This window comes from Saccopteryx bilineata, chromosome 12 (assembly GCF_036850765.1).
Source record: "Saccopteryx bilineata isolate mSacBil1 chromosome 12, mSacBil1_pri_phased_curated, whole genome shotgun sequence".
Lineage (NCBI taxonomy): Eukaryota > Metazoa > Chordata > Mammalia > Chiroptera > Emballonuridae > Saccopteryx > Saccopteryx bilineata.
In genome coordinates this window covers 247,382-269,339 of record NC_089501.1, presented here as the reverse complement: position 1 = coordinate 269,339, position 21,958 = coordinate 247,382, and the positions used below count along the sequence as shown (strand labels likewise).

The following is a 21,958-nucleotide window of genomic DNA, read 5'->3' as shown; positions in this document are numbered from 1 at the left end:
TGGAGACCTAAGTCATTCAAATCATGCGGCCCTGAACACAGTTTGAAGTTAGCTTTTAAAGGCAGAATTTCACACTGATTGGGGTATGAGGAGGAGGAGAAACCTAGCAGTAAAACAAAGCAGTGAAACAAGCTTATTTACAATGCTTATCATTGTAAATGGTTAATTGAGGGAGAAACATTCTGGGAACACCTGCAACCTCGCAGAACTAGCCCAAGGCCGTAGCCTGGGAAACCAGCCTCAAAGCCAAGGGTAGGGAGTCTTTTAAAAAAGTAAGTTCTGCTAAAAGACTCTTTGTTTTAGAGAAAGTAAGTCCTACTAAAAATTACATATGCTAAGAGCCTTTCTTTTCTACATTTCATTCCATACTGGTTTTAATTAAATTTTAATCTAATCATTGACTCATTTTTGTTGCTGTCTTTTTATACAGGTGTATATTGACTTCTAATTACCATTAATTTGATAGACTTTATCCTTTCTCGAACAAGCCTTGTTATAAAATTGATTAAGCATGGTCCTAATATTAGACAAGATAAAATGAAAGTAAGAGGACCAATTACAGCAGACAATAGGGTAGTTAGCCATGGTGACCAATTAAACATTCTCTGGAACCAATTCTCTGATTGTTCAAATTCTTTCCTTCTCTTTTCTCTGTTTGCCCTAACTAAAGATAGACTTTGTTTAATTACACCAGAATTATTAGCATAGAAACAAGTTTCTCCTTTTACTAATGCCATAGTCCCAATTGCAGCTGTTCCTGCTAATCCTAATTCTACTAGTAAGGAGACAAGAACTGGGACTCGTTTCCAACAAGATAACGTGCTAGGTAATTGCATTAATAGCCTTCCTTTATTTCCTTCATACAAATAAACGAGGTGGAACATATACTAGAATACACAATAGAGGCTTATTCTGTTCTCTAAACCTGTTTTTGTTGGCACACCTAGTGAGCTCATCTGTGCAGGCCCACTAAGTATTATTGGGGGCTGTGTAGTATTTTTTTTTTTTCCATCTTTTTTTCTGAAGCTGGAAACAGGGAGAGACAGTCAGACAGACTCCCTCATGCGCCCGACCGGGATCCACCCGGCACGCCCACCAGGGGGCAATGCTCTGCCCACCAGGGGGCAATGCTCTGCCCATCCTGGGCGTCGCCATGTTGCGACCCTCCTGGGTGTCGCCATATTGCGACCAGAGCCACTCTAGCGCCTGGGGCAGAGGCCACAGAGCCATCCCCAGCGCCCGGGCCATCTTTTGCTCCAATGGAGCCTTGGCTGCGGGAGGGGAAGAGAGAGACAGAGAGGAAGGCGCGGTGGAGGGGTGGAGAAGCAAATGGGCACTTCTCCTATGTGCCCTGGCCGGGAATCGAACCCGGGTCCTCCGCACGCTAGGCCGACGCTCTACCGCTGAGCCAACCGGCCAGGGCCTAGGGGCTGTGTAGTATTTAACATAGTCTGATTATTTATAACAGGTGTTTTGTTGCATAGATTTTTATAAGGGGAATTATGAATTAGATAGAATTGGCTTTGCCCACAGATCCCTTGTCTTTGTATATCTCCTAAAGTTAACCTAGGTTATTCCGAACTACATTTATTTTCTTGGTTACTAGAAGTAATATCATGTATGATTCCAAGTCCAACATAATAAGGCAGTTTAGATCCTAGACATAACCAAGAGTCTGCTCCTAAATCAGGGTTTGTACTATTTACAACTTTATGTACTGCATCAAGAATACTAAGAAGGGGAGATTTAGGAGTTAAAGTAGGTATAGGTACCTCAGGCAATGCTAAATCTCTAAGTCTGGTGGAAGGAGTAACAAAGGGTGCTTGCATAACAAGAGGAGCAACAGGAATTGGCAGTAATAATTCTGCTAAGGGATCAATGGGTTTCTTAAGTGGGGTGTATGTATTCCTTTGGATGGTTATAAGTGATCCCAGATCCTTAGCCCACACATAGAGTTGTATTCCCCACATTTTTCCTACAGCCCATCCAGCATTTTTTAGGGTTTATGATGGTAGTATTTATAGGGTTACATTTGCCAGTATTTTGGCAGCTGCCTGTGGGGGCTATTCTGGATAGAAGAACATGACTATCCCTATTCTTGTTATTGTCTATAATGGAAATGGTTTCACAACCCCAGTAAGGGCAGAAATACTCTTCATTTAAACACCTTGACTGTGCATTACCAGATTCAGGGCAAATATAGATTCCAAGTCTCCTTAATCCTATTTCCTAGTTTACATAGCCACATCCAAAGGGCCTTTTCCCTTCTACTATTCCATCTACTACAAATGCTCTTTTTAAGATATTATATGAGTTCCCCTTGTACCTTGTTTCAAAATTGCTTTGAAAAATATCACAGAAGTCAAGCATGACTTGGGAATTATCTCCTGTCCAAATATATTCTTTGATAGTATCTCCTGTAATTCCATTTCTTAACTGAAATTAATATGGTTGTGGTGACTTATGGGGGGTTACCTCCTATACTATAGGGAATTATATACAAAAAGCAAAGTAAAACAATTAGACATGGATTAATCTTAATTTTAAAGGGTTTTTGGTAGCTGTGACAGCCCATCCTGAGTCGGCCTTTTTGATCCGTGAGTGATGAATCCACGACGGGATGCTGTCAACCTTTATTGCAGTTGGAGTAGTCAGGATGATATAGTAGGGTCCCTTCCAGGCCAGAGTCAGTCCTTCCTTGAACTTCTTGACGAGGACGTGGTCACTGGGCTGAAACGGGTGAGCAGGCTCAGAGCTGGGCGAAGGGAGAGTTTCTCGCACCTGCTTATAGATCTGCTCCTGGTTTCCGCAGCTCCTGTAATGACTTAATGAGTTCTTGGTTTCTTAATTCTGCTAACATTTCAGCTCTAAGCTTGGGGAGCAATGGTGGTGGTCTCCCAAATATAATTTCATAAGGTGTGAACCCAACTTTATAGGGGGTACATCATGTTTTCAAAATAGCAAAGGGAAGGAGATTGATCCAGTTTCCATCTGTCTCTAAAATGAATTTAGTCATGACTTCTTTTAGAGTTTGGTTCATTCTTTCAGCTTGTCCCAAACTCTGAGGCCTGTAAGCATAATGTAACTTCCAATAATGTTGAGTGCCTTTCCTACTAGCTGTGAGACCTTAGACAAAAACACAGGCCCATTATCAGACCCAATATTAATGGGCAAGCCTACTCTGGGAATAATTTCATACAGCAATTTCTTAAGTTCTGTTCCTGTGGTCTCATTTCTAGTACAGAAAACTCTACCCATCCTGAAAAGGTGTCAATTAAAACTAATGGGTACTTATATCCTGTTCTGGTGGCTTTACTTCAGTAAAATCTATCTCCCATTGTTCACCTGGGAAAGCTCGTCTGTCCCTATTTCTCTTTACGACTTCTCTATTTTGTTTAGCGTTTACTTGAACACAGACTAAATACATGGAAACTATGCTTTCTATAGTAGATTCTAAGCCTGGCAAATAGTAATTTTCCTTAATTCTATTGGCTTAGTTTGGCCTAGATGAGTAGTTTGATGTAGTTGGTGGATAATCTCTCTGCCAAGGGCTTCAAGTAAGAAGGATTTTTTGTCTGGCAACTCTAACCACAATTCTTTTATTTATTTATTTATTTATTTATTTTAGATTTTATTTACTTTTTAGAGAGAGAGCGAGAAAGGGAGAGAGAAGGGGGGAAGAACAGGAAGCATCAACTCCCGTATGTGCCTTGACCAGGCAAGCCCAGGGTTTCAAACCGGCCACCTCAGCATTCCAGGTCAACGCTTTATCCACTGCGCCACCACAGGTCAGGCTAACCACCATTCTTTATTTCTAGACATTCCTATTCTTTTAGCCAAATCTTCCTCTAGTTGATTATAAAAAGGTGTCTCTAGCAACAAGCATTGTGGTAAAGTCACTAAAATTTCTAAAGGTTCTACTGGTTTTAGGGCTACTTCTTTGCTTGATCAGCTGCCTGATTTCCTTTTGCCTCTATTGAGTCCCCTTTCTGGTGTCCTGGGCAATGAAGAAGGGCTAGTCTCTGGTAACCAAATGGCTTGTAGTAAGGCTAAAGTTTCTTCTTTGTTTTTAATCTCTTTACCAGCAGATGTCAGAAATCCGCTCTCCTTATAGATTGCTGCAGGAACATGGTCAGTAGCAGAAGTATACTTACTGTCAGTGTAAATATTGACTTTCTTTCCTTTGTCCTACCTTAACGCCTGGGTGAAAGCGATAAGTTCTGCCTTTTGATCTGAGGTCCTATGAGGCAAGGCTTGGGCCCATATGGTCTCTTTAGAAGTCCACTACAGCCACTCCAGCATGTCGAACCCCACCTAGGATAAAACTGCTACCATCAGTGAATAGCTGTTCTTCCGCATTTGATAGGGGTACATCAGTAAGGTCTGGTCTTGCAGTTTGAACAGAGTCTAGCACTTCAGAGCAGTCATGCAAGGGGATGCTTGGATCCTTGTCAGGCATCAGGCTTGCTGGGTTGATAGCCTTCATCAGGCTTGCTGTCAGGCCTGCTGTCAGGCCTGCATCTGGACAAACTTAATGTGAAGCTGATCTATGAGCAGAGCCTGATACTGCATGGCCCTAGCATTAGACATCCACCTTTCTGGAGTTCCTTTAAACAAAGTCTCTACTGCATGTGGGGCTGTCCTGAACAGTTCTTGCCCCATAGTCAATTTATCTGCCTCTCTCACTAGTATGGCAGTGGTTGCTACGGCTACCAGATGCAACAGAGACTAGCCACTTGGAGAGGTAAGCAGTAGGCCTGCACCATGGCCCTAGCATTTGGGTCAAAACCCCTTTCATTATTTTCTTGCTTTCATGAACAAAGAGCTGGAAAAGCTTGGTAATGTCTGGCAAAGCCAGGGCAGGGGCCTCAGTGAGGGCCCCCTTGAGGATTTCAAAAGCTTCTTGTTCCTTATCTGTCCAAATTAACTCTTGGATTCCTGCTGTACAGGAGTATAAAGGCTTGGCTATCTCTGCAAACCTAGGGATCCACAGCCTGCAGTATCCAACTGCTCCAAGAAATTCTCAGACTTGTCTCTTGCTAGTGGAGCTTGGGATCCAAAGAATTGCCTCTGTATGACTGGAGGAGAGAATACGCTTCCTTGCCTCAATGTGGTAGCCCAGATAGGTCACCTTGGAGTGCAGAGTTGTGTCTTTTAAGCTGACACTCACTACCCCAGAGTTTGCAGTGTTTGTAAAAGACCCTCAAGTGGCTGTCCGGCAGCTTACCTTTATTTCTGCAGCTAGAAGCAAATCATCTGCATACTACAGCAGCATATACTCCAGGTGTTCCTGGCAGAAGGCGAGCAGGTCCTGATGTGTAGTACCTCATCAAAGAGGGTCAATGAATTCTCGAAGCCTTATGGTAATCTGGTCCAGGTTAGTTGTCCCAAGATGCCTGCCTCTGGGTCATTCCAATCAAAGGCAAAGATGGGCTGATTTACAGGGGCCAGAGGAATACTGAAGAAAGCATTTTTCCAATCTAAGGCTTAAGAAGTGTAGGGGTTAGTCACAATTGGGTGTATTATCTCAACCCACTTATTAACTTCCCTTAAATCCTGAACTGGATGATAGTCCTTGGTACTTGGCTTCTGAGCAGGCAATAAAGGGGTATTCCATTGGGATTGGCAAAGAACAAGAATACCAGCTTCTAATAGTCTCTTAATATGGTTGATTATTCCCTTTTTAGCTTCTCTTGTTATATAGTATTGTTTCACCCGTATGGGGACGGCACTTGCAGTAAGCTGATCAACTACTGGGGCTTGATGCTTTGCAAGCCCAGGTGGGTTGGTTTCTGCCCAGACTGAAGGGAATCTATGCTGTAGGTCTGTCAAATAGTCATTTGAAACTTCCTGTTCTTCTTTAGTATCTACATTTAATAGATATTACTCTGACAAAGGACAAGTGACTATAAGCAGCATCTGGCTGTCAGCCTCAGCATGGAATTCAGCAGAGTTATGACTAAAAGAGATGGTAGCCTTCAGTTTTCTTAACTAGTCTCTTCCAAGTAAAGGATAAGGACGGTCTGGAATGACCAAAAAGGAATGGGTGACAGTATTTTATTGTCTCCTAAATTGATAGTCCACCATGAAGTCCATGGACAAAGAATTGAATTCCCGGTAGCACCTTGTCTGTATACTTGTTCTCCTGAAAGCAGTCCGAGGAGGGCAGTAAGAACAGAGTGAGAAGCTCCAGTGTCAATGAGGAGGTCAACCAGGTAGCCCCCTACTTGTAATGTTACCTTGGACTCCTGGGGGCTAACAGGTATGGAGCCTCAGCCCCATCAGTCCTCCTTTAGATTAAGGACTCTTGGGGTCTTCTGTGACTTTCAGCTTTGGACAGTCTTTCCTCCAATGTCCTTCTTTACAATAAGCACACTGATTTCTGCTTAACTCAGGCTTCCTTTTTTGTTTATTCTGGTGTTCTAAGACAGCTACAACTACTTTAGTCATCTTTTTAGTCTGTTTCTCCTCAAGGTTGTCTCTATTGTTAAAAACTTTCTGGGCTACTTCTAACAATTAGGAAATTACCATACCCGGAAGCCTTCTAATTTTTGTAGTTTCCTCCTAATATCTGGAGTTGACTGGGACACAAAAGCTAAATTAACTGCCTAGCATTTTCTGGCACTTCAGGGTCTAGAAGTGTATAGACCCTGTAAGATTTTTGCATTCTCTCTAAGAAAGCTGTGGGAGTCTCCTGAGGACCTTGAACAACTTCTGACACCTTAGACAAATTCATGGGTTTCTTAGCAGCTCACCTGATCCCAACTAACAGAAACTGGTGAAAAGTGTTCAAAGCTTCACATCCAATTGCGGTGTTGGGGTCTCATTTAGACCGGACAATAGGGAACACCTTCTCAAGGTGTTGATTGCCCTCCTCAGAGCCATCTCCCTAACATGACAGCTTTTCTTGCCTCTGATTTGATTCTCTCTCTCTCCTTCGTGGTGAACAAAGTGACTAAAAGCTGCTGGCAGTCATCCCAAGTGGGACAATGTGTATACAGCACAGATTCTAACAGTCCTTTAGGGCCTGAGGTTTCTCCCCAAAAGGGAGATTCTGAGCCCTCCAATTATATAAGTCACAAGAGGAAATAGGCACATAAACAAGATAAGGCTCTTCTCTTTCCCTTCCTTCTGCTGGTAGGGTTTCTCTTAAGAGTAAAAGGGACTCTGCTTCTTTTTTCTTTTGCCTCCTAGTTGGTCTTGGTAGTGGCTCTGGGCTTCCTGAGGCAAGTGGAGCTGATGGAGCAGGCAATTGTGAATCTTCCTGAACAGCTTGAAAAATAGGGTCCTTCTTTTCTGATTTTGGGGCTGTTGCTAGAAAAACATGATGACCATTCCTAATTGCATAGTATTTCAGCCAAAGCAGGGGATTCTCTACTAGGATCCTCCACTGATCTATATATGGGAACTAGTCTAGAGGGCCCTGGAGCTTAGCTACTACATTCCATATAGCTCTGACATCTCTAGGATCTAATGAGCCCTATTTAGGCCACCTTACCCCATAGGATGGCCATTCTAGTTAACAAAGAGTTTGAAGTCTCCCCTTGCTTAATTTTACACCATAATCATCAGGAAATCCAATTTTGAAATTCTTAAGCGTACATTCAAGAGGAGTTTGACACTTACTTTGCCCTTCCCCCATTGTTACAAACAATATGAGTACAGATGAGCTTCCCAAGATCATGAAATGGATCAAGAATAGAGATTTGTGCCAGTTTTCTAAAATATCCTCCATTGGGTCATACCCTAGAAAACCAGACAGAGAGCTTTTAGACAAAGTTTGATGTACAAGGAAAGGGGGTGTCCTGTGAGGAGCCACTCAGATGCCTGCCTAGCCATGTACCTCATGCGAATTTAGGCGCCTCTTGACATTGGCAGGTCAGTATAAAGTCCTGACTGGGATCAGACTATATCCAATACTGCCCTAAGCCATCTGAGGATTGCCACAGAAACACAGGTTGGAGCCCATTCAGACTCCATAGTTTTCATTGTGGAACCACAAACTGGAAACTCAGGTGCAGGCACCAGAGCTCCTCCTTCACACACCATTCACTCAGGGGTTTTCGGTGTAGAGACAGAATAACAAAGCAAAAACGAAGAACAAGATCTTGGCAGGAGCAAAATCAGAGAGGGACCCTTGAAAATAAAGGTCCTCTAGGATAGTTTGTAAAAATAAATGAAAGTGATGAAACAAGCAGAGGGTAAACATATGAGAGCGAATCCAAACATGTCCTGGGAAGCCAGAGGTGGGACTTAACTCAGTCCCTGCAAATGTCTTCCCGAGAGCACACAAACTTCTCTGCCAAAACAAACTTCAAATTACTCTCCACCAGCATCTTGGACCTGGAGAGCCTATTGTGTGAATGTGATCACGTCTGATCCTCGATCACAATAGTTTCAGACAGCCACAAACAAATCACAGATTGAGCAAACTGCTCTGCTAACCTCCAGAGGCTTTCATGATGACTCCAAATAGGTAGGATGGGCATGCCAATTGTCCGTGGCTGACTGTTGGTCAGACAAAAAAGGCCAGCAGGGCCCTGGAATGTCTCAGGTGGTTCCTCCCCTGTTGGATTTCCATTCCTAGCAGTCAGGCTGAGGAGGCTGTCTGCCCCTGTGTGTGGCAGAACCAAATGTGTCCAGAGGACACGATCTACTTGGGGCCTCCAAATTATGTTGTAGCAAAACTAGTGAGAGTATAAAACAGGGGTCATCAAACTTTTTATAAAAACCGCCCACTTTTGCAGTGCTGGTCAACCTGGTCCCTACCGTGCAACCAAACAGCGCTGTGATTGGCCCATCATGAAAGCTGGAACACCCACTAGTGGGCGGTAGGGACCAGGTCTACCAGCACTGCAAAAGTCGGCGGTTTTTATAAAAAGTTTGACGACCCCTGGAAAGACTTTTTTCACACCAAAGTTCAAATTTAAAGGAGTCTTTATTCAAACCTGGCAACCGCATGGAGACATATGATGCAGCTCCGAACAGAGTTTGAAGTTAGCTTTTAAAGACAGAATTACACACTGATTGGGGTATGGGGAGAAGGAGGAGCTTAGCAATAAAATAAACCAGTGAAACAAGCTCATTTACAATGCTTATCTATAGAATTCAGGGAGAAACACCTGTTGCAGGCAACACCTGCAACCTTGCAGGATCAGTTCAAGGCCATAGCCTCAAAGCCAGGAGTAGGGAGTATTTAAAAAAACTAAGTTCTGCTAAAAGACCCTTTGTTTTAGAGAAAGTAAGTTCTGCTAAAAGTTACTTATGCTAAGAGCCTTTCTTTTCTACATTTCAGTATAACCCAATTGTCATAATATTCAGCCAGACTATTTTTCTCATACATGCTTCAGTTTGATGACCCATGATCTTAGCATAAGATCCACTGATTATTCAAGTATAGAGCCCAGTCATATTTGTTTGTAGTTTCAAGAAGAGGAGGAAAGTGTTGGGGATTGTTTGTGAATTTCATTTTACAGAATAATTTTAATTCAGATATTAAAATTGTGGCATCTTTGCTTTTTTTAAAGCTTACATTTCAAAAGTTAGTTACGTGAAGACATTAGATTGATTCTCCTGTTACTGAAATACTATGTTGTAATTTGTGTAAAAATAAATGTCAAGGCTCATTTCCTCATCTTGTCCTGATAGAGAGATATACTTGTTTTTAAATTCCACCTCTATAGAAAACTGAGAACAAGTTTGTTTTTTTTATACCTTTTCATTTTTGGTTGCCTTTGTTAATCTTTTCTTTAGGTAAAGGTTAACATGTATAGATAAACTAATGTTTAATTTTTTTTGGTTTACAGACATATTCAGGTCTTCTTTAGATTTTCTTTTGTGCAAGTAGGAATTGTTCGTGTATTAACTTTTTTTTTTTTGTATTTTTCTGAAGCTGGAAACGGGGAGAGACAGTCAGACAGACTCCCGCATGCACCTGACCAGGATCCACCCGGCATGCCCACCAGGGGCGATGCTCTGCCCACCAGGGGGCGATGCTCTGCCCCTCCGGGGCGTCGCTCGGTTGCGACCAGTGCCACTGTAGCGTCTGGGGCAGAGGCCAAGGAGCCATCCCCAGCGCCCGGGCCATCTTTGCTCCAATGGAGCCTCGGCTGCGGGAGGGGAAGAGAGGGACAGAGAGGAAGGAGAGAAGGAGGGGTGGAGAAGCAGATGGGTGCTTCTCCTGTGTGCCCTGGCTGGGAATCGAACCCGGGACCTCTGCACACCAGGCCGACACTCTACCACTGAGCCAACCGGCCAGGGCCCTTAACATTTTATTAGTAAGATTCAGGCATACTTTTAATATTCACTTAGATCTCTATAGTAAGGTCAGGCATTTCATTAAGAAAACATTTGAGGGGGACGGCAAGATGGTGATGGAGTAGGCGGATGTACCAACTTCCACCTCCCAGAACCAAAGTGGATTACACTTAATTTTAATAGCCATCATCTGGAAAAACCAACTTTGGACTAAACTAAGAAGGCTCTTTAACCAAGGAACACTGAAGAAGCCACACTGAGACTGGTAGGAAAAGCAGAAATGCGGAGAAGGCTGCCCAGCTCCTGGGAGCCAACAGCTGCCCAGAGGGACTTGCATGGAGAGAAGTGAGTTTAGCAGAGAGGGGAGGGTCCTGGGCCCCAGGAACAAAGACCCAGCCTGCCTGTAGCCTCAGAGCCTAGAAGAGGCATATGAACAGTATTTAACTGCAAAACAAGTCAAGATACTGTTTGTGAGAAAGAGACAGATTTCTCAGACCCTGGATTCTTCTTAAAGGGACCACACAGAAAACCTCTTTCACAACCACTTAACTGGAACTCTGGGGGACAAGGAGAGATGAGAGGACTGGAGTAGCAGAAAGAGAGAGTAAGCTAGGAGGCACAGGGAGAAACACTTTGAGGTACACCCACCCTAACTCCTGGGCTGAGTCACTCCCCAAATCTAAAGTGAATATTCCCGGGGAACCAGCAATACCAGCAAAGGAAAGCAGAACACAAGCCAAACAAGCTTTCCTGTGTCACTCAGAGCAGAGTCTCTTAAAAAGAGGGAGCCATCAGGAATACAGTATTGAGTGCTAAGGTCTGAGCTGCATTGCCCCCACCCACACTGCTGAGAGCTCGCTGGAGGGCTGGCGGTGGCAGGATGCGGAAGACCAGTCCCATTGGCAGGGGTAGAAGCCGGGCCGGCCGCAAATGAGGTCTGGCGTGAGTTCATTCCCACCCAGCGAGGGCAGAAGGGGCATATGAAAGCAGTCCAACCCAGCTGTGGGTGGGGTGAGCAAGAGCAGTCCTGCCTGCAATCCTGCCCTACAGAGGCAAGGCGAAAGCCAGGCAGCTGGAAGAGACCCGCAGCTGAGCAGGAGTGTGTGGACACACCCGCAGAGCCGGGGCTTGTGGCCAGGCATGAGAGTGGATCTCTACCCACAGTGGTGAGATGAAAGCCAGGAAATAGGCAGAGGCCCGCAGCTGAGGGTGGGCTTGCTATCCTGCCCACAGAGCCGAACTTGCGACCCGGACACGAGCACAGCCCCGCCTGTAGGTGCAGGGTGAAGGCCGAGGCCAGTCAGGGGTGGTAGCTCTGGCATGTAAACACAGCCATGCCCGTGGAGGAGAGGCAGAAACCACAGCGACTGCTGCAGCGGGCTGGCGCCAGCAATGCCCATGCCTAAAAGCCTGAGGCAGCAGCAGAGAGGATGGTAAGCCTGCAGACAGACCACACCTAGGAAACACAGAGGCCACGTTCATTGGACTACTGTGACCACACCCTTCTTATACATAGACAAAATAGGAAGGCAGAGAAATGCAACACAAATGAATTAAGAGAAATCCCCAGAAAAGACTTGAATGAATGAATCAGATATAACCAAATTACTGGATACAGAGTTTAAAATAATGATTGTTAGGATGATCAAAGATCTTAGAACAACAACAGAGGGACATAATGAGCACCTAAATAAAGAGTTAGTAAGTATAAAAAAGGACATTGAAATAAAAAAAATATAAGTCAGAAATGACAAATACAATATCAGAAATGAAGACCACAATGGAAGGAATTAAAAGCAGGATTGATGAAGCTGAGGATCAAATCAGCGAGTTAGAGGGCAAGATAAATGAAGGCACAGAAGCAGAGCAACAAAAGGAAGAGAGACTGAAAAAGTCTGAGGAAACTCTAAGAGACCTCTGTGACAACATGAAGAGAAACAACATCTGCATCATAGAGGTTCCTGAAGAAGAGTAAGAACAAGGCATAGAGACCTTGTTTGAAGAAATCATAGCTGAAAACTTCCCTAAATTGATGCAAGAAAAAGTCACACAGGTTCCAGAAGCACAGAGTTCCATTAAAGAGAAAACCCAAGGAAATTTATACCAAGACACATCATAATTATAATACCAAAGCTAAGAGATAAAGAAAGAATACAAAAAGCTGTAAGAGAAAAGCAGTCTATTACCTAAAGAGAAGCCCCCATAAGGATGACATCTGACTTCTCAACAGAAACACTTGAGGCAAGAAGGGAATGGCAAGAAATATTCAAAATAATGAAGAACAAGAGCTTACAACCAAGACTTCTTTATCCAGTAAGGCTATCGTTTAAAATTGAATGAGAAATAAAAAGCTTCCCAGACAAAAAACATCAAGAAATTTATTACAGCCAAACCAATGCTGCAAGAAATGTTAAGAGGCCTGTTGTAAACAGATAAAAAGGGGAAAAAACTATAGTAAAAGAGGAATGTAGCTTTAAGGAACAAAATGGCAATAAACAAGTACATATCAATAATAACCTTAAATGTAATTGGATTAAATGATACAATCAAAAGCATAGGGTAGCTGTGTGGATAAGAAAACAAGACCCATACATATGCTGTCTACAAGAGACACACCTGAAAACAAAAGATGCACATAGACTGAAAGTAAAAGGTTGGAAAAATATATTTTATGCAAATGGAAATGAAAAAAAAAGCTGGGATAGCAATACTTATATCTGAAAAAATAGACTTTAAAACAAAGACTATAGTAAGAGATGAAGAGGGTCACTACATAATGATCAAGAAAACAGTAATCCAACAGGAAGAGATAATCATTTTAAATATCTATGCACATAATATTGGAGCACCTAAATATATAAAGCAGACTTTGATGGACATAAAGGGCAAGATCAACAGCAATACTATAATAGTACGGCATTTCAATACCCCACTAACATCACTAGATAGATCTCAATAAAGAAAATTAACAAAGAAGCAGAAGACTTAAAGGACACACTAGATCAACTGGATTTAATAGATATCTTTAGAACCTTTCACCCTAAAGCAGAATATACATTCTTTTCAAGTGCTCATGGTACATTCTCTAGGATAGACCACATGTTAAAGCACAAAAGGGGTCTCAACAAATTTAAGAAGATTGAAATCATATTGAGTACTTTCTCTGATCACAATGGCATGAAACTAGAAATCAACCACAACAGAAAAACTGAAAAGTAAACACTTGGAAACTAAAAAACATGTTATTAAATAACAAATGAGTTAACAATGAGATAAAAGAATAAATAAAAAATTCCTAGAAACAAATGATAATGAGCATACAATTCAAAATTTGTGGGACACAGCAAAAGCAGTCTTGAGAGGGAAGTTCACAGCATTACAGGCATACCTTAAGAAGCTAGAAAAAGCTCAAATAAACAACTTAACCCTGCATCTAAAAGAACTAGAAAAAAAAAACAGCAAGTAAAGGCCAGAGGTAGTAGAAGGAAGGAAATGATAAAGACCAGAGCAAATGGTGTTGGGAAAATTGAACAGCTTCCTGTAAAAAAATGAAACTAGACCACCAACTTACACCATTCACAAAAATAAACTCAAAATAGATAAAAAACTTAAATGTAAGTCGTGAAACCATAAGCATCTTAGAAAAAATCATAGGCAGTAAGCTCTCCGACATCTCTAGCAGCAATGTATTTACTGATTTATCTTCATGGGCAAGTGAAATAAAAGATAGGATAAACAAATGGGACTATATCAAACTAAAAAGCTTTTGCACAGCCTGACCAGACGGTGGCTCAGTGGATAGAGCATCGGACTAGGATGCCGAGGACCCAGGTTCGAGACCCTGAGGTCACCAGCTTGAGCGTGGGCTCATCTGGTTTGAGTAAAACCTCACCAGCTTAGGCCCAAGGTCACTGGCTCAAGCAAGGGGTTACTCAGTCTGCTGAAGGCCTGAGGTCAAGTCACATATGAGAAAGCAATCAATGAACAACTAAGGTGTCGCAATGCACAATGAAAAACTAATGATTGGTGCTTCTCATCCCTCCATTTCCTGTCTGTCCGTCTCTGTCTATCCCTCTCTCTGACTCTCTCTCTGTCTCTGTAAAAAAAATAAAAAATTTAATAAAAGAAAAGCTTTTGTACAGCTAAAGACAATAAGAACAGAATAAAAAGACAAACTACACAATGGGAGAGCATATTCGACAATACTTCTGATAGGTGTAAAACTCAACACCAGGAAGATAAACAATCCAATCAAAACATGGGCAAAAGAAATGAATATACAGTTCTCCAAAGAGGACATATAGATGTCATAATATAGATGCCAGTTGGCTTATGAAAAAATGCTCAACATCACTCATCATTAGAGAAATGCCAATTAAAACCACAATGAGATATCACCTCACACCAGTCAGAATGGCGCTCATGAACAAAACACAGAAAGAATGCTGGCGAGGATCTTTAGAAAAGGGAACCCTCTTGCACTACTGGTGGGAATGCAGACTGGTGCGGCTACTGTGGAGAACAGTATGGAGATTCCTCATAAAATTAAATATCGAACTGCCTTTTGACCCAGCCATCTCACTTTTAGGAATATATCCCAAGAACGCCATATTCCTAATTCCAAAGGAGAAATGCACCCTCTTTATTGCAGCATTATTCACAATAACAAAGATCTGGAAACAGCCCAAGTGTCTGTCAGTGGATGAGTAGATTAAAAAGTAATGGTTCATATATACAATGGAATAATGTGGGGCCATGAAGAAGAAGGAAATCTTACCTTTTGCGACAACATGGATGGACCTGGAAACTATTATATTAAGTGAAATAAGTCAGGCAGAAAAAGAAAAATATCATATGACTTCACTCATTTTAGGAATCAAATGAACAATGTGAACTGAGGAACAGAATTGAGACAGAGGAGGGATCAAAGGGACCAGAGTAAGGGAGGAAAGAGGTAAGGGGGATGATAGAATGCGATAAACCTTAAGGGAAGGTGGAGGGTGCTATGGGGAGGAGGACAAAGAAAATGTTGAGAGGATTACAGGAGAGGGGGGATGCATGCAGGGCGACACTAGAATCTGTAAAGAATAAATTAAAATCAATTTTAAGGCCCTGGCCGGTTGGCTCAGCGGTAGAGCGTCGGCCTAGCGTGCAGAGGACCTGGGTTCGATTCCCGGCCAGGGCACACAGGAGAAGCGCCCATTTGTTTCTCCACCCCTCCGCCGCGCCTTCCTCTCTGTCTCTCTCTTCCTCTCCCGCAGTCAAGGCTCCATTGGAGCAAAGATGGCCCGGGCACTGGGGATGGCTCTGTGGCCTTTGTCTCAGGTGCTAGAGTGGCTCTGGTCGCAACATGGCGACATCCAGGATGGGCAGAGCATCGCCCCCTGGTGGGCAGAGCGTTGCCCCATGGTGGGCATGCCAGGTGGAACCCGGTCGGGCGCATGCGGGAGTCTGTCTGACTGTCTCTCCCTGTTTCCAGCTTCAGAAAAATGCAAAAATAAATAAATAAATAGAAATAAATAAACAAAAATAAAATGAATTTTAAAAAAAGCATTTGATAGTAACCAAATTACTTCCCAGCTAAGAAAAGAAACTACTGTTTTTAGATATTCATTGATAGTTGGTTGCTAATTTTTCTTGTGAATATATACACATCCATGATTTTAAATAGAAAATTTGGTGTATTTTGAACAGCTTTTATAGTGTGTGTGCTAAGGAATACGTAACATTTACCATTTTTAAGTATATAATTCTGTGACATTAAGTACTTTTACACTGTACAGCCATCACCACCATCCATTTCCTAATCTTTTTTATCTTCCTCTGTTTTAACTGTACCTATTAAACACTAAATGTTTATTCCCACTTTCCCAGCCCCTGACAACCACCATCTTCTGTCTGTCTGTATCAGTTTGACTCTTCTAGGTACCTCATATAAGTGGAACCATACATTGTCTTTTTGTGACTGGCTTATTTCACTTACCATTTGTCCTCAAGGTTCATGTGTATTGTAGCATATGTCAGAATTTCCTTCCTTTTTAAGGCTAAATAATATTTCATTGTCTGCTGTAAGGCTAGTGACCATGGCCGTCGTCATGCAGGTTCTCTTTAGATTTAGGCAGACAGTAAAAGACCTGTGGAGTCAGAGGATGGTGAACCATTACGTTTTTTAGACTCTTATAATATTGGACAAGCAAATAGTGAAGACTGCTTCCCTTTCTCTCTCCAGACTCTCCCAGACTCATAGGCCCCCACCAGACTCTCTCCAGGACTCCCAGACCCCCACAAGCAAAACAGACTAGGTGGAAATACCCCTTTTCTGGCAAATAATAGCAAACAATCACCCCTCCCCATGGAGGCAAGCAATCTGCAATTTGTAATCTGCCGCCCTGAGGGCAAGCACCGACAGCCCCCCACAGCGAGCAAACCTAAACACAACTTTTTTGCCCAACATGTGCATATCACATTTTGTTTATCTCTTTATTCATAGATGGATGGTCACTGGGTTGTTTTACCTTTAGGCTATTGTGAGGAATGCTGTTCTGTACATGGGTGTTCAAATATCTCTGATTCTCCGCTTTCAGTTCTTTTAGATATATACTGTAAGTCTCTGTTTCGTTTCCTTTTTTGTTCTATTTGTTGTATTTTTCCAAAGTTAGAAGCGGGGAGCAGGTAGACAGACAGACTCCCACATGTGCCCTACTGGGATCCACCTGGCATTTTCACCTGGGGGTGATTCTCGGGCCCTCTGGGGCATTGCTCCACTGCAATCAGAGCCATTCTAGCACCTGAGGCGGAGGCCATGGAGCCATCCTCAGTGCCCAGGCCCACTTTGCTCCAATGGAGCCTTGGCTGCTGAAGGGGAAGAGAGAGAAAGGAGAGGGGAATAGGTGGAGAAGCAAATGGGCGCTTCTCCTGTGTACCCTTGTCAGGAATCTAACTTGGGACTTCCACATGCCAGGCTGACACTCTACTGTTGAGCCAGTCGGCCAGGGTCTATTTCATTTCTTTTTAATAACTGCCAGATTTTTTTCTAGAGTGGCTGCACCATTTTACATTCCCACCAATAGAGCATAAGGGTTCCAGTTTCTCCATGTCCTTTGAATTCATTTTATCTTCTTTCTTTTTGTCTTTCCTTTCTGTCCTTTCCCTTCCTTCCTTCCTTCCTTCCTTCCTTCCTTCCTTCCTTCCTTCCTTCCTTCCTTCCTCCCTTCCTCCCTCCCTCCCTCTCTTCCTTCCTTCCTTCCTTCCTTCTTTCCTTCCTTCCTTCCTTCCTTCCTTCCTTCCTTCCTTCCTTCCTTCCTTCCTTCCTTCCTTCCTTCCTTCCTTCCTTCCTCTTTCTTTCTTTTCTTCTTTTCTCTCTTTCCTCTCTCTCTTTCTGGCTTTTCTTTCTTTCCCTACCTCCATCCCTCCCTTCTTTCCTTCCTTCCTTTCTTCCTTCCTTCTCTCTCTCTTATTTTTGTGGTAAGAGTTATTTTGTTTGTTTTTTTAAAACTCATTCTAGGTCTGACCTGTGGTGGTGCAGTGGATAAAGCATAGATCTGGAACACTGAGGTCCAAATCCCTGGCTTTTCTCAAGGCACATATGAGAGTTGATGCTTCCTGCTCCTCCTCTCCTTCTTTCTCTCTCTCCTCTCTAAAATGAATGAATAAAATCTTAAAAAGAAAAAAAGTCATTCTAATGTCTATAGAAATGTTTATCTTATTTTGGTTTTGATTTGCATTTACCTAATGACAGATGATTTGATTAAGCATCTTTTCATATGCTTATAGGCCATTTGTGTATCTTCTTTGGAGAAATGTTAATTCAAATTCTTTCCCTATTTTTAATTGTTTTTGTTGCTGTTGTTGAATTGGAGTTATGTATATTTTTTGGATATCAATTCCTTATGACTTAAAATTTGTAAATATTTTCACCCATTTTGTGTGTTACTTGATCTCTCTGTCCCTGATATCCTTTGACATATAAGTTTTTAATTTGGATAAAGTTCAGTTTATCTATACTGCTCACAAAAATGAGGGGATATTTAAAAAATGAATATGAAGGTATAAAATATCCCCTAATTTTTGTGAGTAGTATATTTGTCTCCTGTGCTTTTGGTGTCATATCCAAGAATTAATTGCCAAAGTCAGTATCATGAAACTTTTCGTTTTCTTCCAAGAATTTTGTAGTTTTATCTCTCAAGTTTAGGTCTTTGATTCATTTTGAGTTAATTTTTGTAAATGGTATTAGATAGAGGTCTAACTTCATGTTTTTGTGGTGGATATCCAGGTTTCCCACCACAATTTGTTGAAAAGACTGACTTTCCCCCATTAAATATTCTTAGCAAAGTCGTTAAAGAAAATCATTTGGCCATATATGTGACTGGGGGTTATTTTTGGGTTCTGTTCTCTTCCATTGTTTGGTCTACATGTCTGTCATTATGCCGTTGCCACACTGTTTTGATACTCTAGCTTTGTAGTTTAAGTTTTGAAATCAGAAACTGTGAGCCCTCTGACCTTGTTCTTTTTCAAGATTTTTTTGATAATTCAAGTTTCAACAGTTTTAAAATGAACTGAATAATATTTTGTACTAGATTCATGTTAGAAGATGTTTTTAGTATTATACAGTCTACTGCTTTTGAATATGCATTTAATATTTAATACCTATACATTGAATGTTTATCATTATTTTAACTTATCCAAAAAGCACTATAGCATCTTATTTTAAAAAAAAATTTTATTCTAGGATCAGTTTGTTTAGTCATAATATATTTACAAAGGCTAATTGGCTGTGGCCAATTGAAAGCACAGTATAGCTTATAGAAATGAGGAAGAGTATCTCCATGGAAGCTGGCTAATTGGAGTGTTGCAGATTAAAAAATGTTATTTTGTCAGTAACCTAAAGTTGTATATATTCTTGTCCTAATTTAGAATTTGCAATATATCGGTAACAAACATTTTCCTTTTGTGATTACAACTTATTAAGATATCAACTGTTAGTTCCAGGGTCCCACATGGTGGATTTGCTAATATCATGGGTGGAAGTGGATTGCAGAATTTTACAATTGCTGCTGTGCCATATATTCCAAATCTTCTACCGACTTCAAGCACATGGTATGTTAATTTTTTCAACTTAAATGCATTTTGAATTGTTTGACTAATTTTGAATGATCAAAAGTCTATATTAAGCACTGGCCAGCTAGTTGGTTTAGTGGTATAGCATCGGCCTGGCATGTGGATGTCCCAGGTTCAATTCCCAGTCAGGGCACACAGGAGATATGACTATCTGTTCTCTCCCTTTCTCTTCTCTCTCTTTATGTCTTTCTTCTCCTCCCGCAGCCATGGCTCAGTTGGAGCAAGTTGGCCCTGGGCGCTGAGGATGGCTCCATGGCCTTGCCTCAGGTGCTAAAATAGCTTGGTTGCCAAGCAACGGAGCAATGGTACCAGATGGGCAGAGCATCGCCTGGTAGGGGACTTGCCAGGTGGATCCTGGTTGGGGCACATGCGGGAGTCTGTCTCTCTGCCTCCTCGCTTTTCACCTCAACAATGATTTCTGCCAGCATTTCGGATTTACTGATAAATAGCTACATAGTTTCTTGCTTCTCCCTTTTTTGAAAGGGACTATGTTTGAGGAAACTACATAAAATTAAATTGAATAGAGTTTATCACTAAAGTTAAATTGTCATAGTATCACTGAGTTTCGCCATCATTTCAAAATGAATTGCTCTTGCTAATTTATTTTTGGCTCAAGGAACTTACTATATTTTCTTCCACTGCATTTGCATGCTAAAGAAAACTGCAGTGCAGCAGTGTTTTTGTTTTTGTTTTCTCTTTTTAAATACTCCTCTCAGGGTTTTCCAATTTGAATGCAAATTAGAGATGGTGGTTTTATGTTAATTTACATAGTGTTTTTACTGTTAGACAAAACAATCAGAAATTTCATAGATTTCCTATTTAATGATGGTATATTTTTTTTTTAAAGCATCAACATGCTCAAGTTACCTGAATACCCAAGTAAAGAAATACTCAAAGACAGACTTCTTGTGGCACTACATTGTGGCAGCTATGGTTACACAATGGCATAATGAAGTCTGGGAACTCATCTGACTACTGATGCACAATTTAGAGTGGCAGAAGTAATTTAGGAAACTGTCAACAGAAAAGCAGCCTATATACGCAGCCCATAGGCAGTGCTGATGTTTAAAATTCATAAAGGATCAGGTTGTCTCCCCCGACCCCTTTTCCCTTTTATGTTTTCTCAGTTTTGATAGAATTAGAAAATTAAAATTACAGTAGCATTCATTTTTTTAAATGCTAATTGAAAGTAGTAGAAACTCTCCTTATTGATATTTTTTTAATCTTATGCAAGATTGTGTTAAGGCAAAATTTTATTCTACATTCCACTTGTGCTATGTAACTGTCAGCTTGTGTATAATAAATTTAGTTAAAATTAAAAAATCTCAAGTATGTTTTCTCTTTTATTGTCCTGTATATTAAATATATATATATGTATATATTAGGACATTCAACCTGGTATGTTCTATTGCATGTAAAGTGCCACTTATATTTTGGGAAACTTGTATAGAATGGATTGAGATTGTGTATAAAACCACAAATATGTATTTCCCCATATTGAATCTATATTGCAATGATGTTTTTTAGCTTTTTAATATTTTAATATATGATGTAAGGACTGATGTATATATTAAAGCTTATACTATATTGTATGAATTATTTGCATTTCCAGTAGTCAGTTTTCCATATATATTATGATCTCAAAGTTTTTCTTATGCCTTACTTTATATTTTAGGTAAAACTAAAATATATTTTACCATATTTTTAACTTTATTTTTTGAGTTCTGAAGACACATTTAAAGAAATAATATGATGTGCAGATTACAATTTAAACATGTAATTTTTTCTTAAAAATTTTTTTATGGTAAAGTGTTGAGTTCCAGTGAAATATGCTTAATACCAAGCTTTCATTTTTTTTTAATGTTATGGTGATCTAATCAGCTTTTATTTTGAAAAGAAACACAAGTATTTTTAGCATAAAGAAACACTTGAGTAGTTTCAGTATACCTTTTAAGGGGAAGTAGGAACATGTATATGCTTAGAAATGCTAATGGAGGAATTTGTAATGTTTAGAACCTTGCAACTGGAAACTAAAAGTAGATAACCCAATGGCATATGTATGGATATGTATATTCATGCTTATTTTCTTATATGAACAAGTGATATATTTGTCACTGACAAATATAGACAATGTATATGTCAGTACTAATATATATTATGTATATATGTAGATGGACATATATATTGAAAGCTTTGCTAAGTTATAAAGATTCTTGAATACATGCTTTTTGGTTCCTTGTCATTGTGGAGGTTTTTTATATTAAGAAAATATCTCCTTAATCCCTTCACCTTTTTCACCCAGCCCCTCTGACAACTGTTGGTCTGTTTCTATCTATGAGACTTTCTATTTTGTTTGTTCATTTATTTTGTTCATTAGGGGTTAATTTTTTAAAAACCTGATAGACACAGACAACAGTATGTTTATTACCAGAGAAGAAGGGGGATGGGGTAAAGTAGGAGAGGATAAAGGGAGGGATAAATGGTGATGGGAGGAGACTTGACTTGTAGTGATGAACACACAATAAAATATGCAGTTGGTGTATTATAGAATTGTACACTTAAAACCTATATAAATTTACTAACC

At 40.9% G+C, this 21,958-nt stretch overlaps 1 protein-coding gene across 2 annotated transcripts in view; it reads left to right on the top strand.

The window, feature by feature from the left end:
- Window positions 1-21,599, top strand: part of HACE1 (HECT domain and ankyrin repeat containing E3 ubiquitin protein ligase 1) — a 173,052-nt gene extending 151,453 nt beyond the window's left edge. For both annotated transcript variants that reach the window (XM_066248051.1, XM_066248050.1), the window contains 2 exons: window positions 19,240-19,353; window positions 20,222-21,599. In XM_066248051.1, coding sequence (XP_066104148.1) covers window positions 19,240-19,353; window positions 20,222-20,324 — 217 coding nt within the window. In that variant the 3' untranslated portion in view covers window positions 20,325-21,599. The remainder of the gene's footprint in view (window positions 1-19,239; window positions 19,354-20,221) is intronic.
- Window positions 21,600-21,958: the final 359 nt, after the last annotated feature.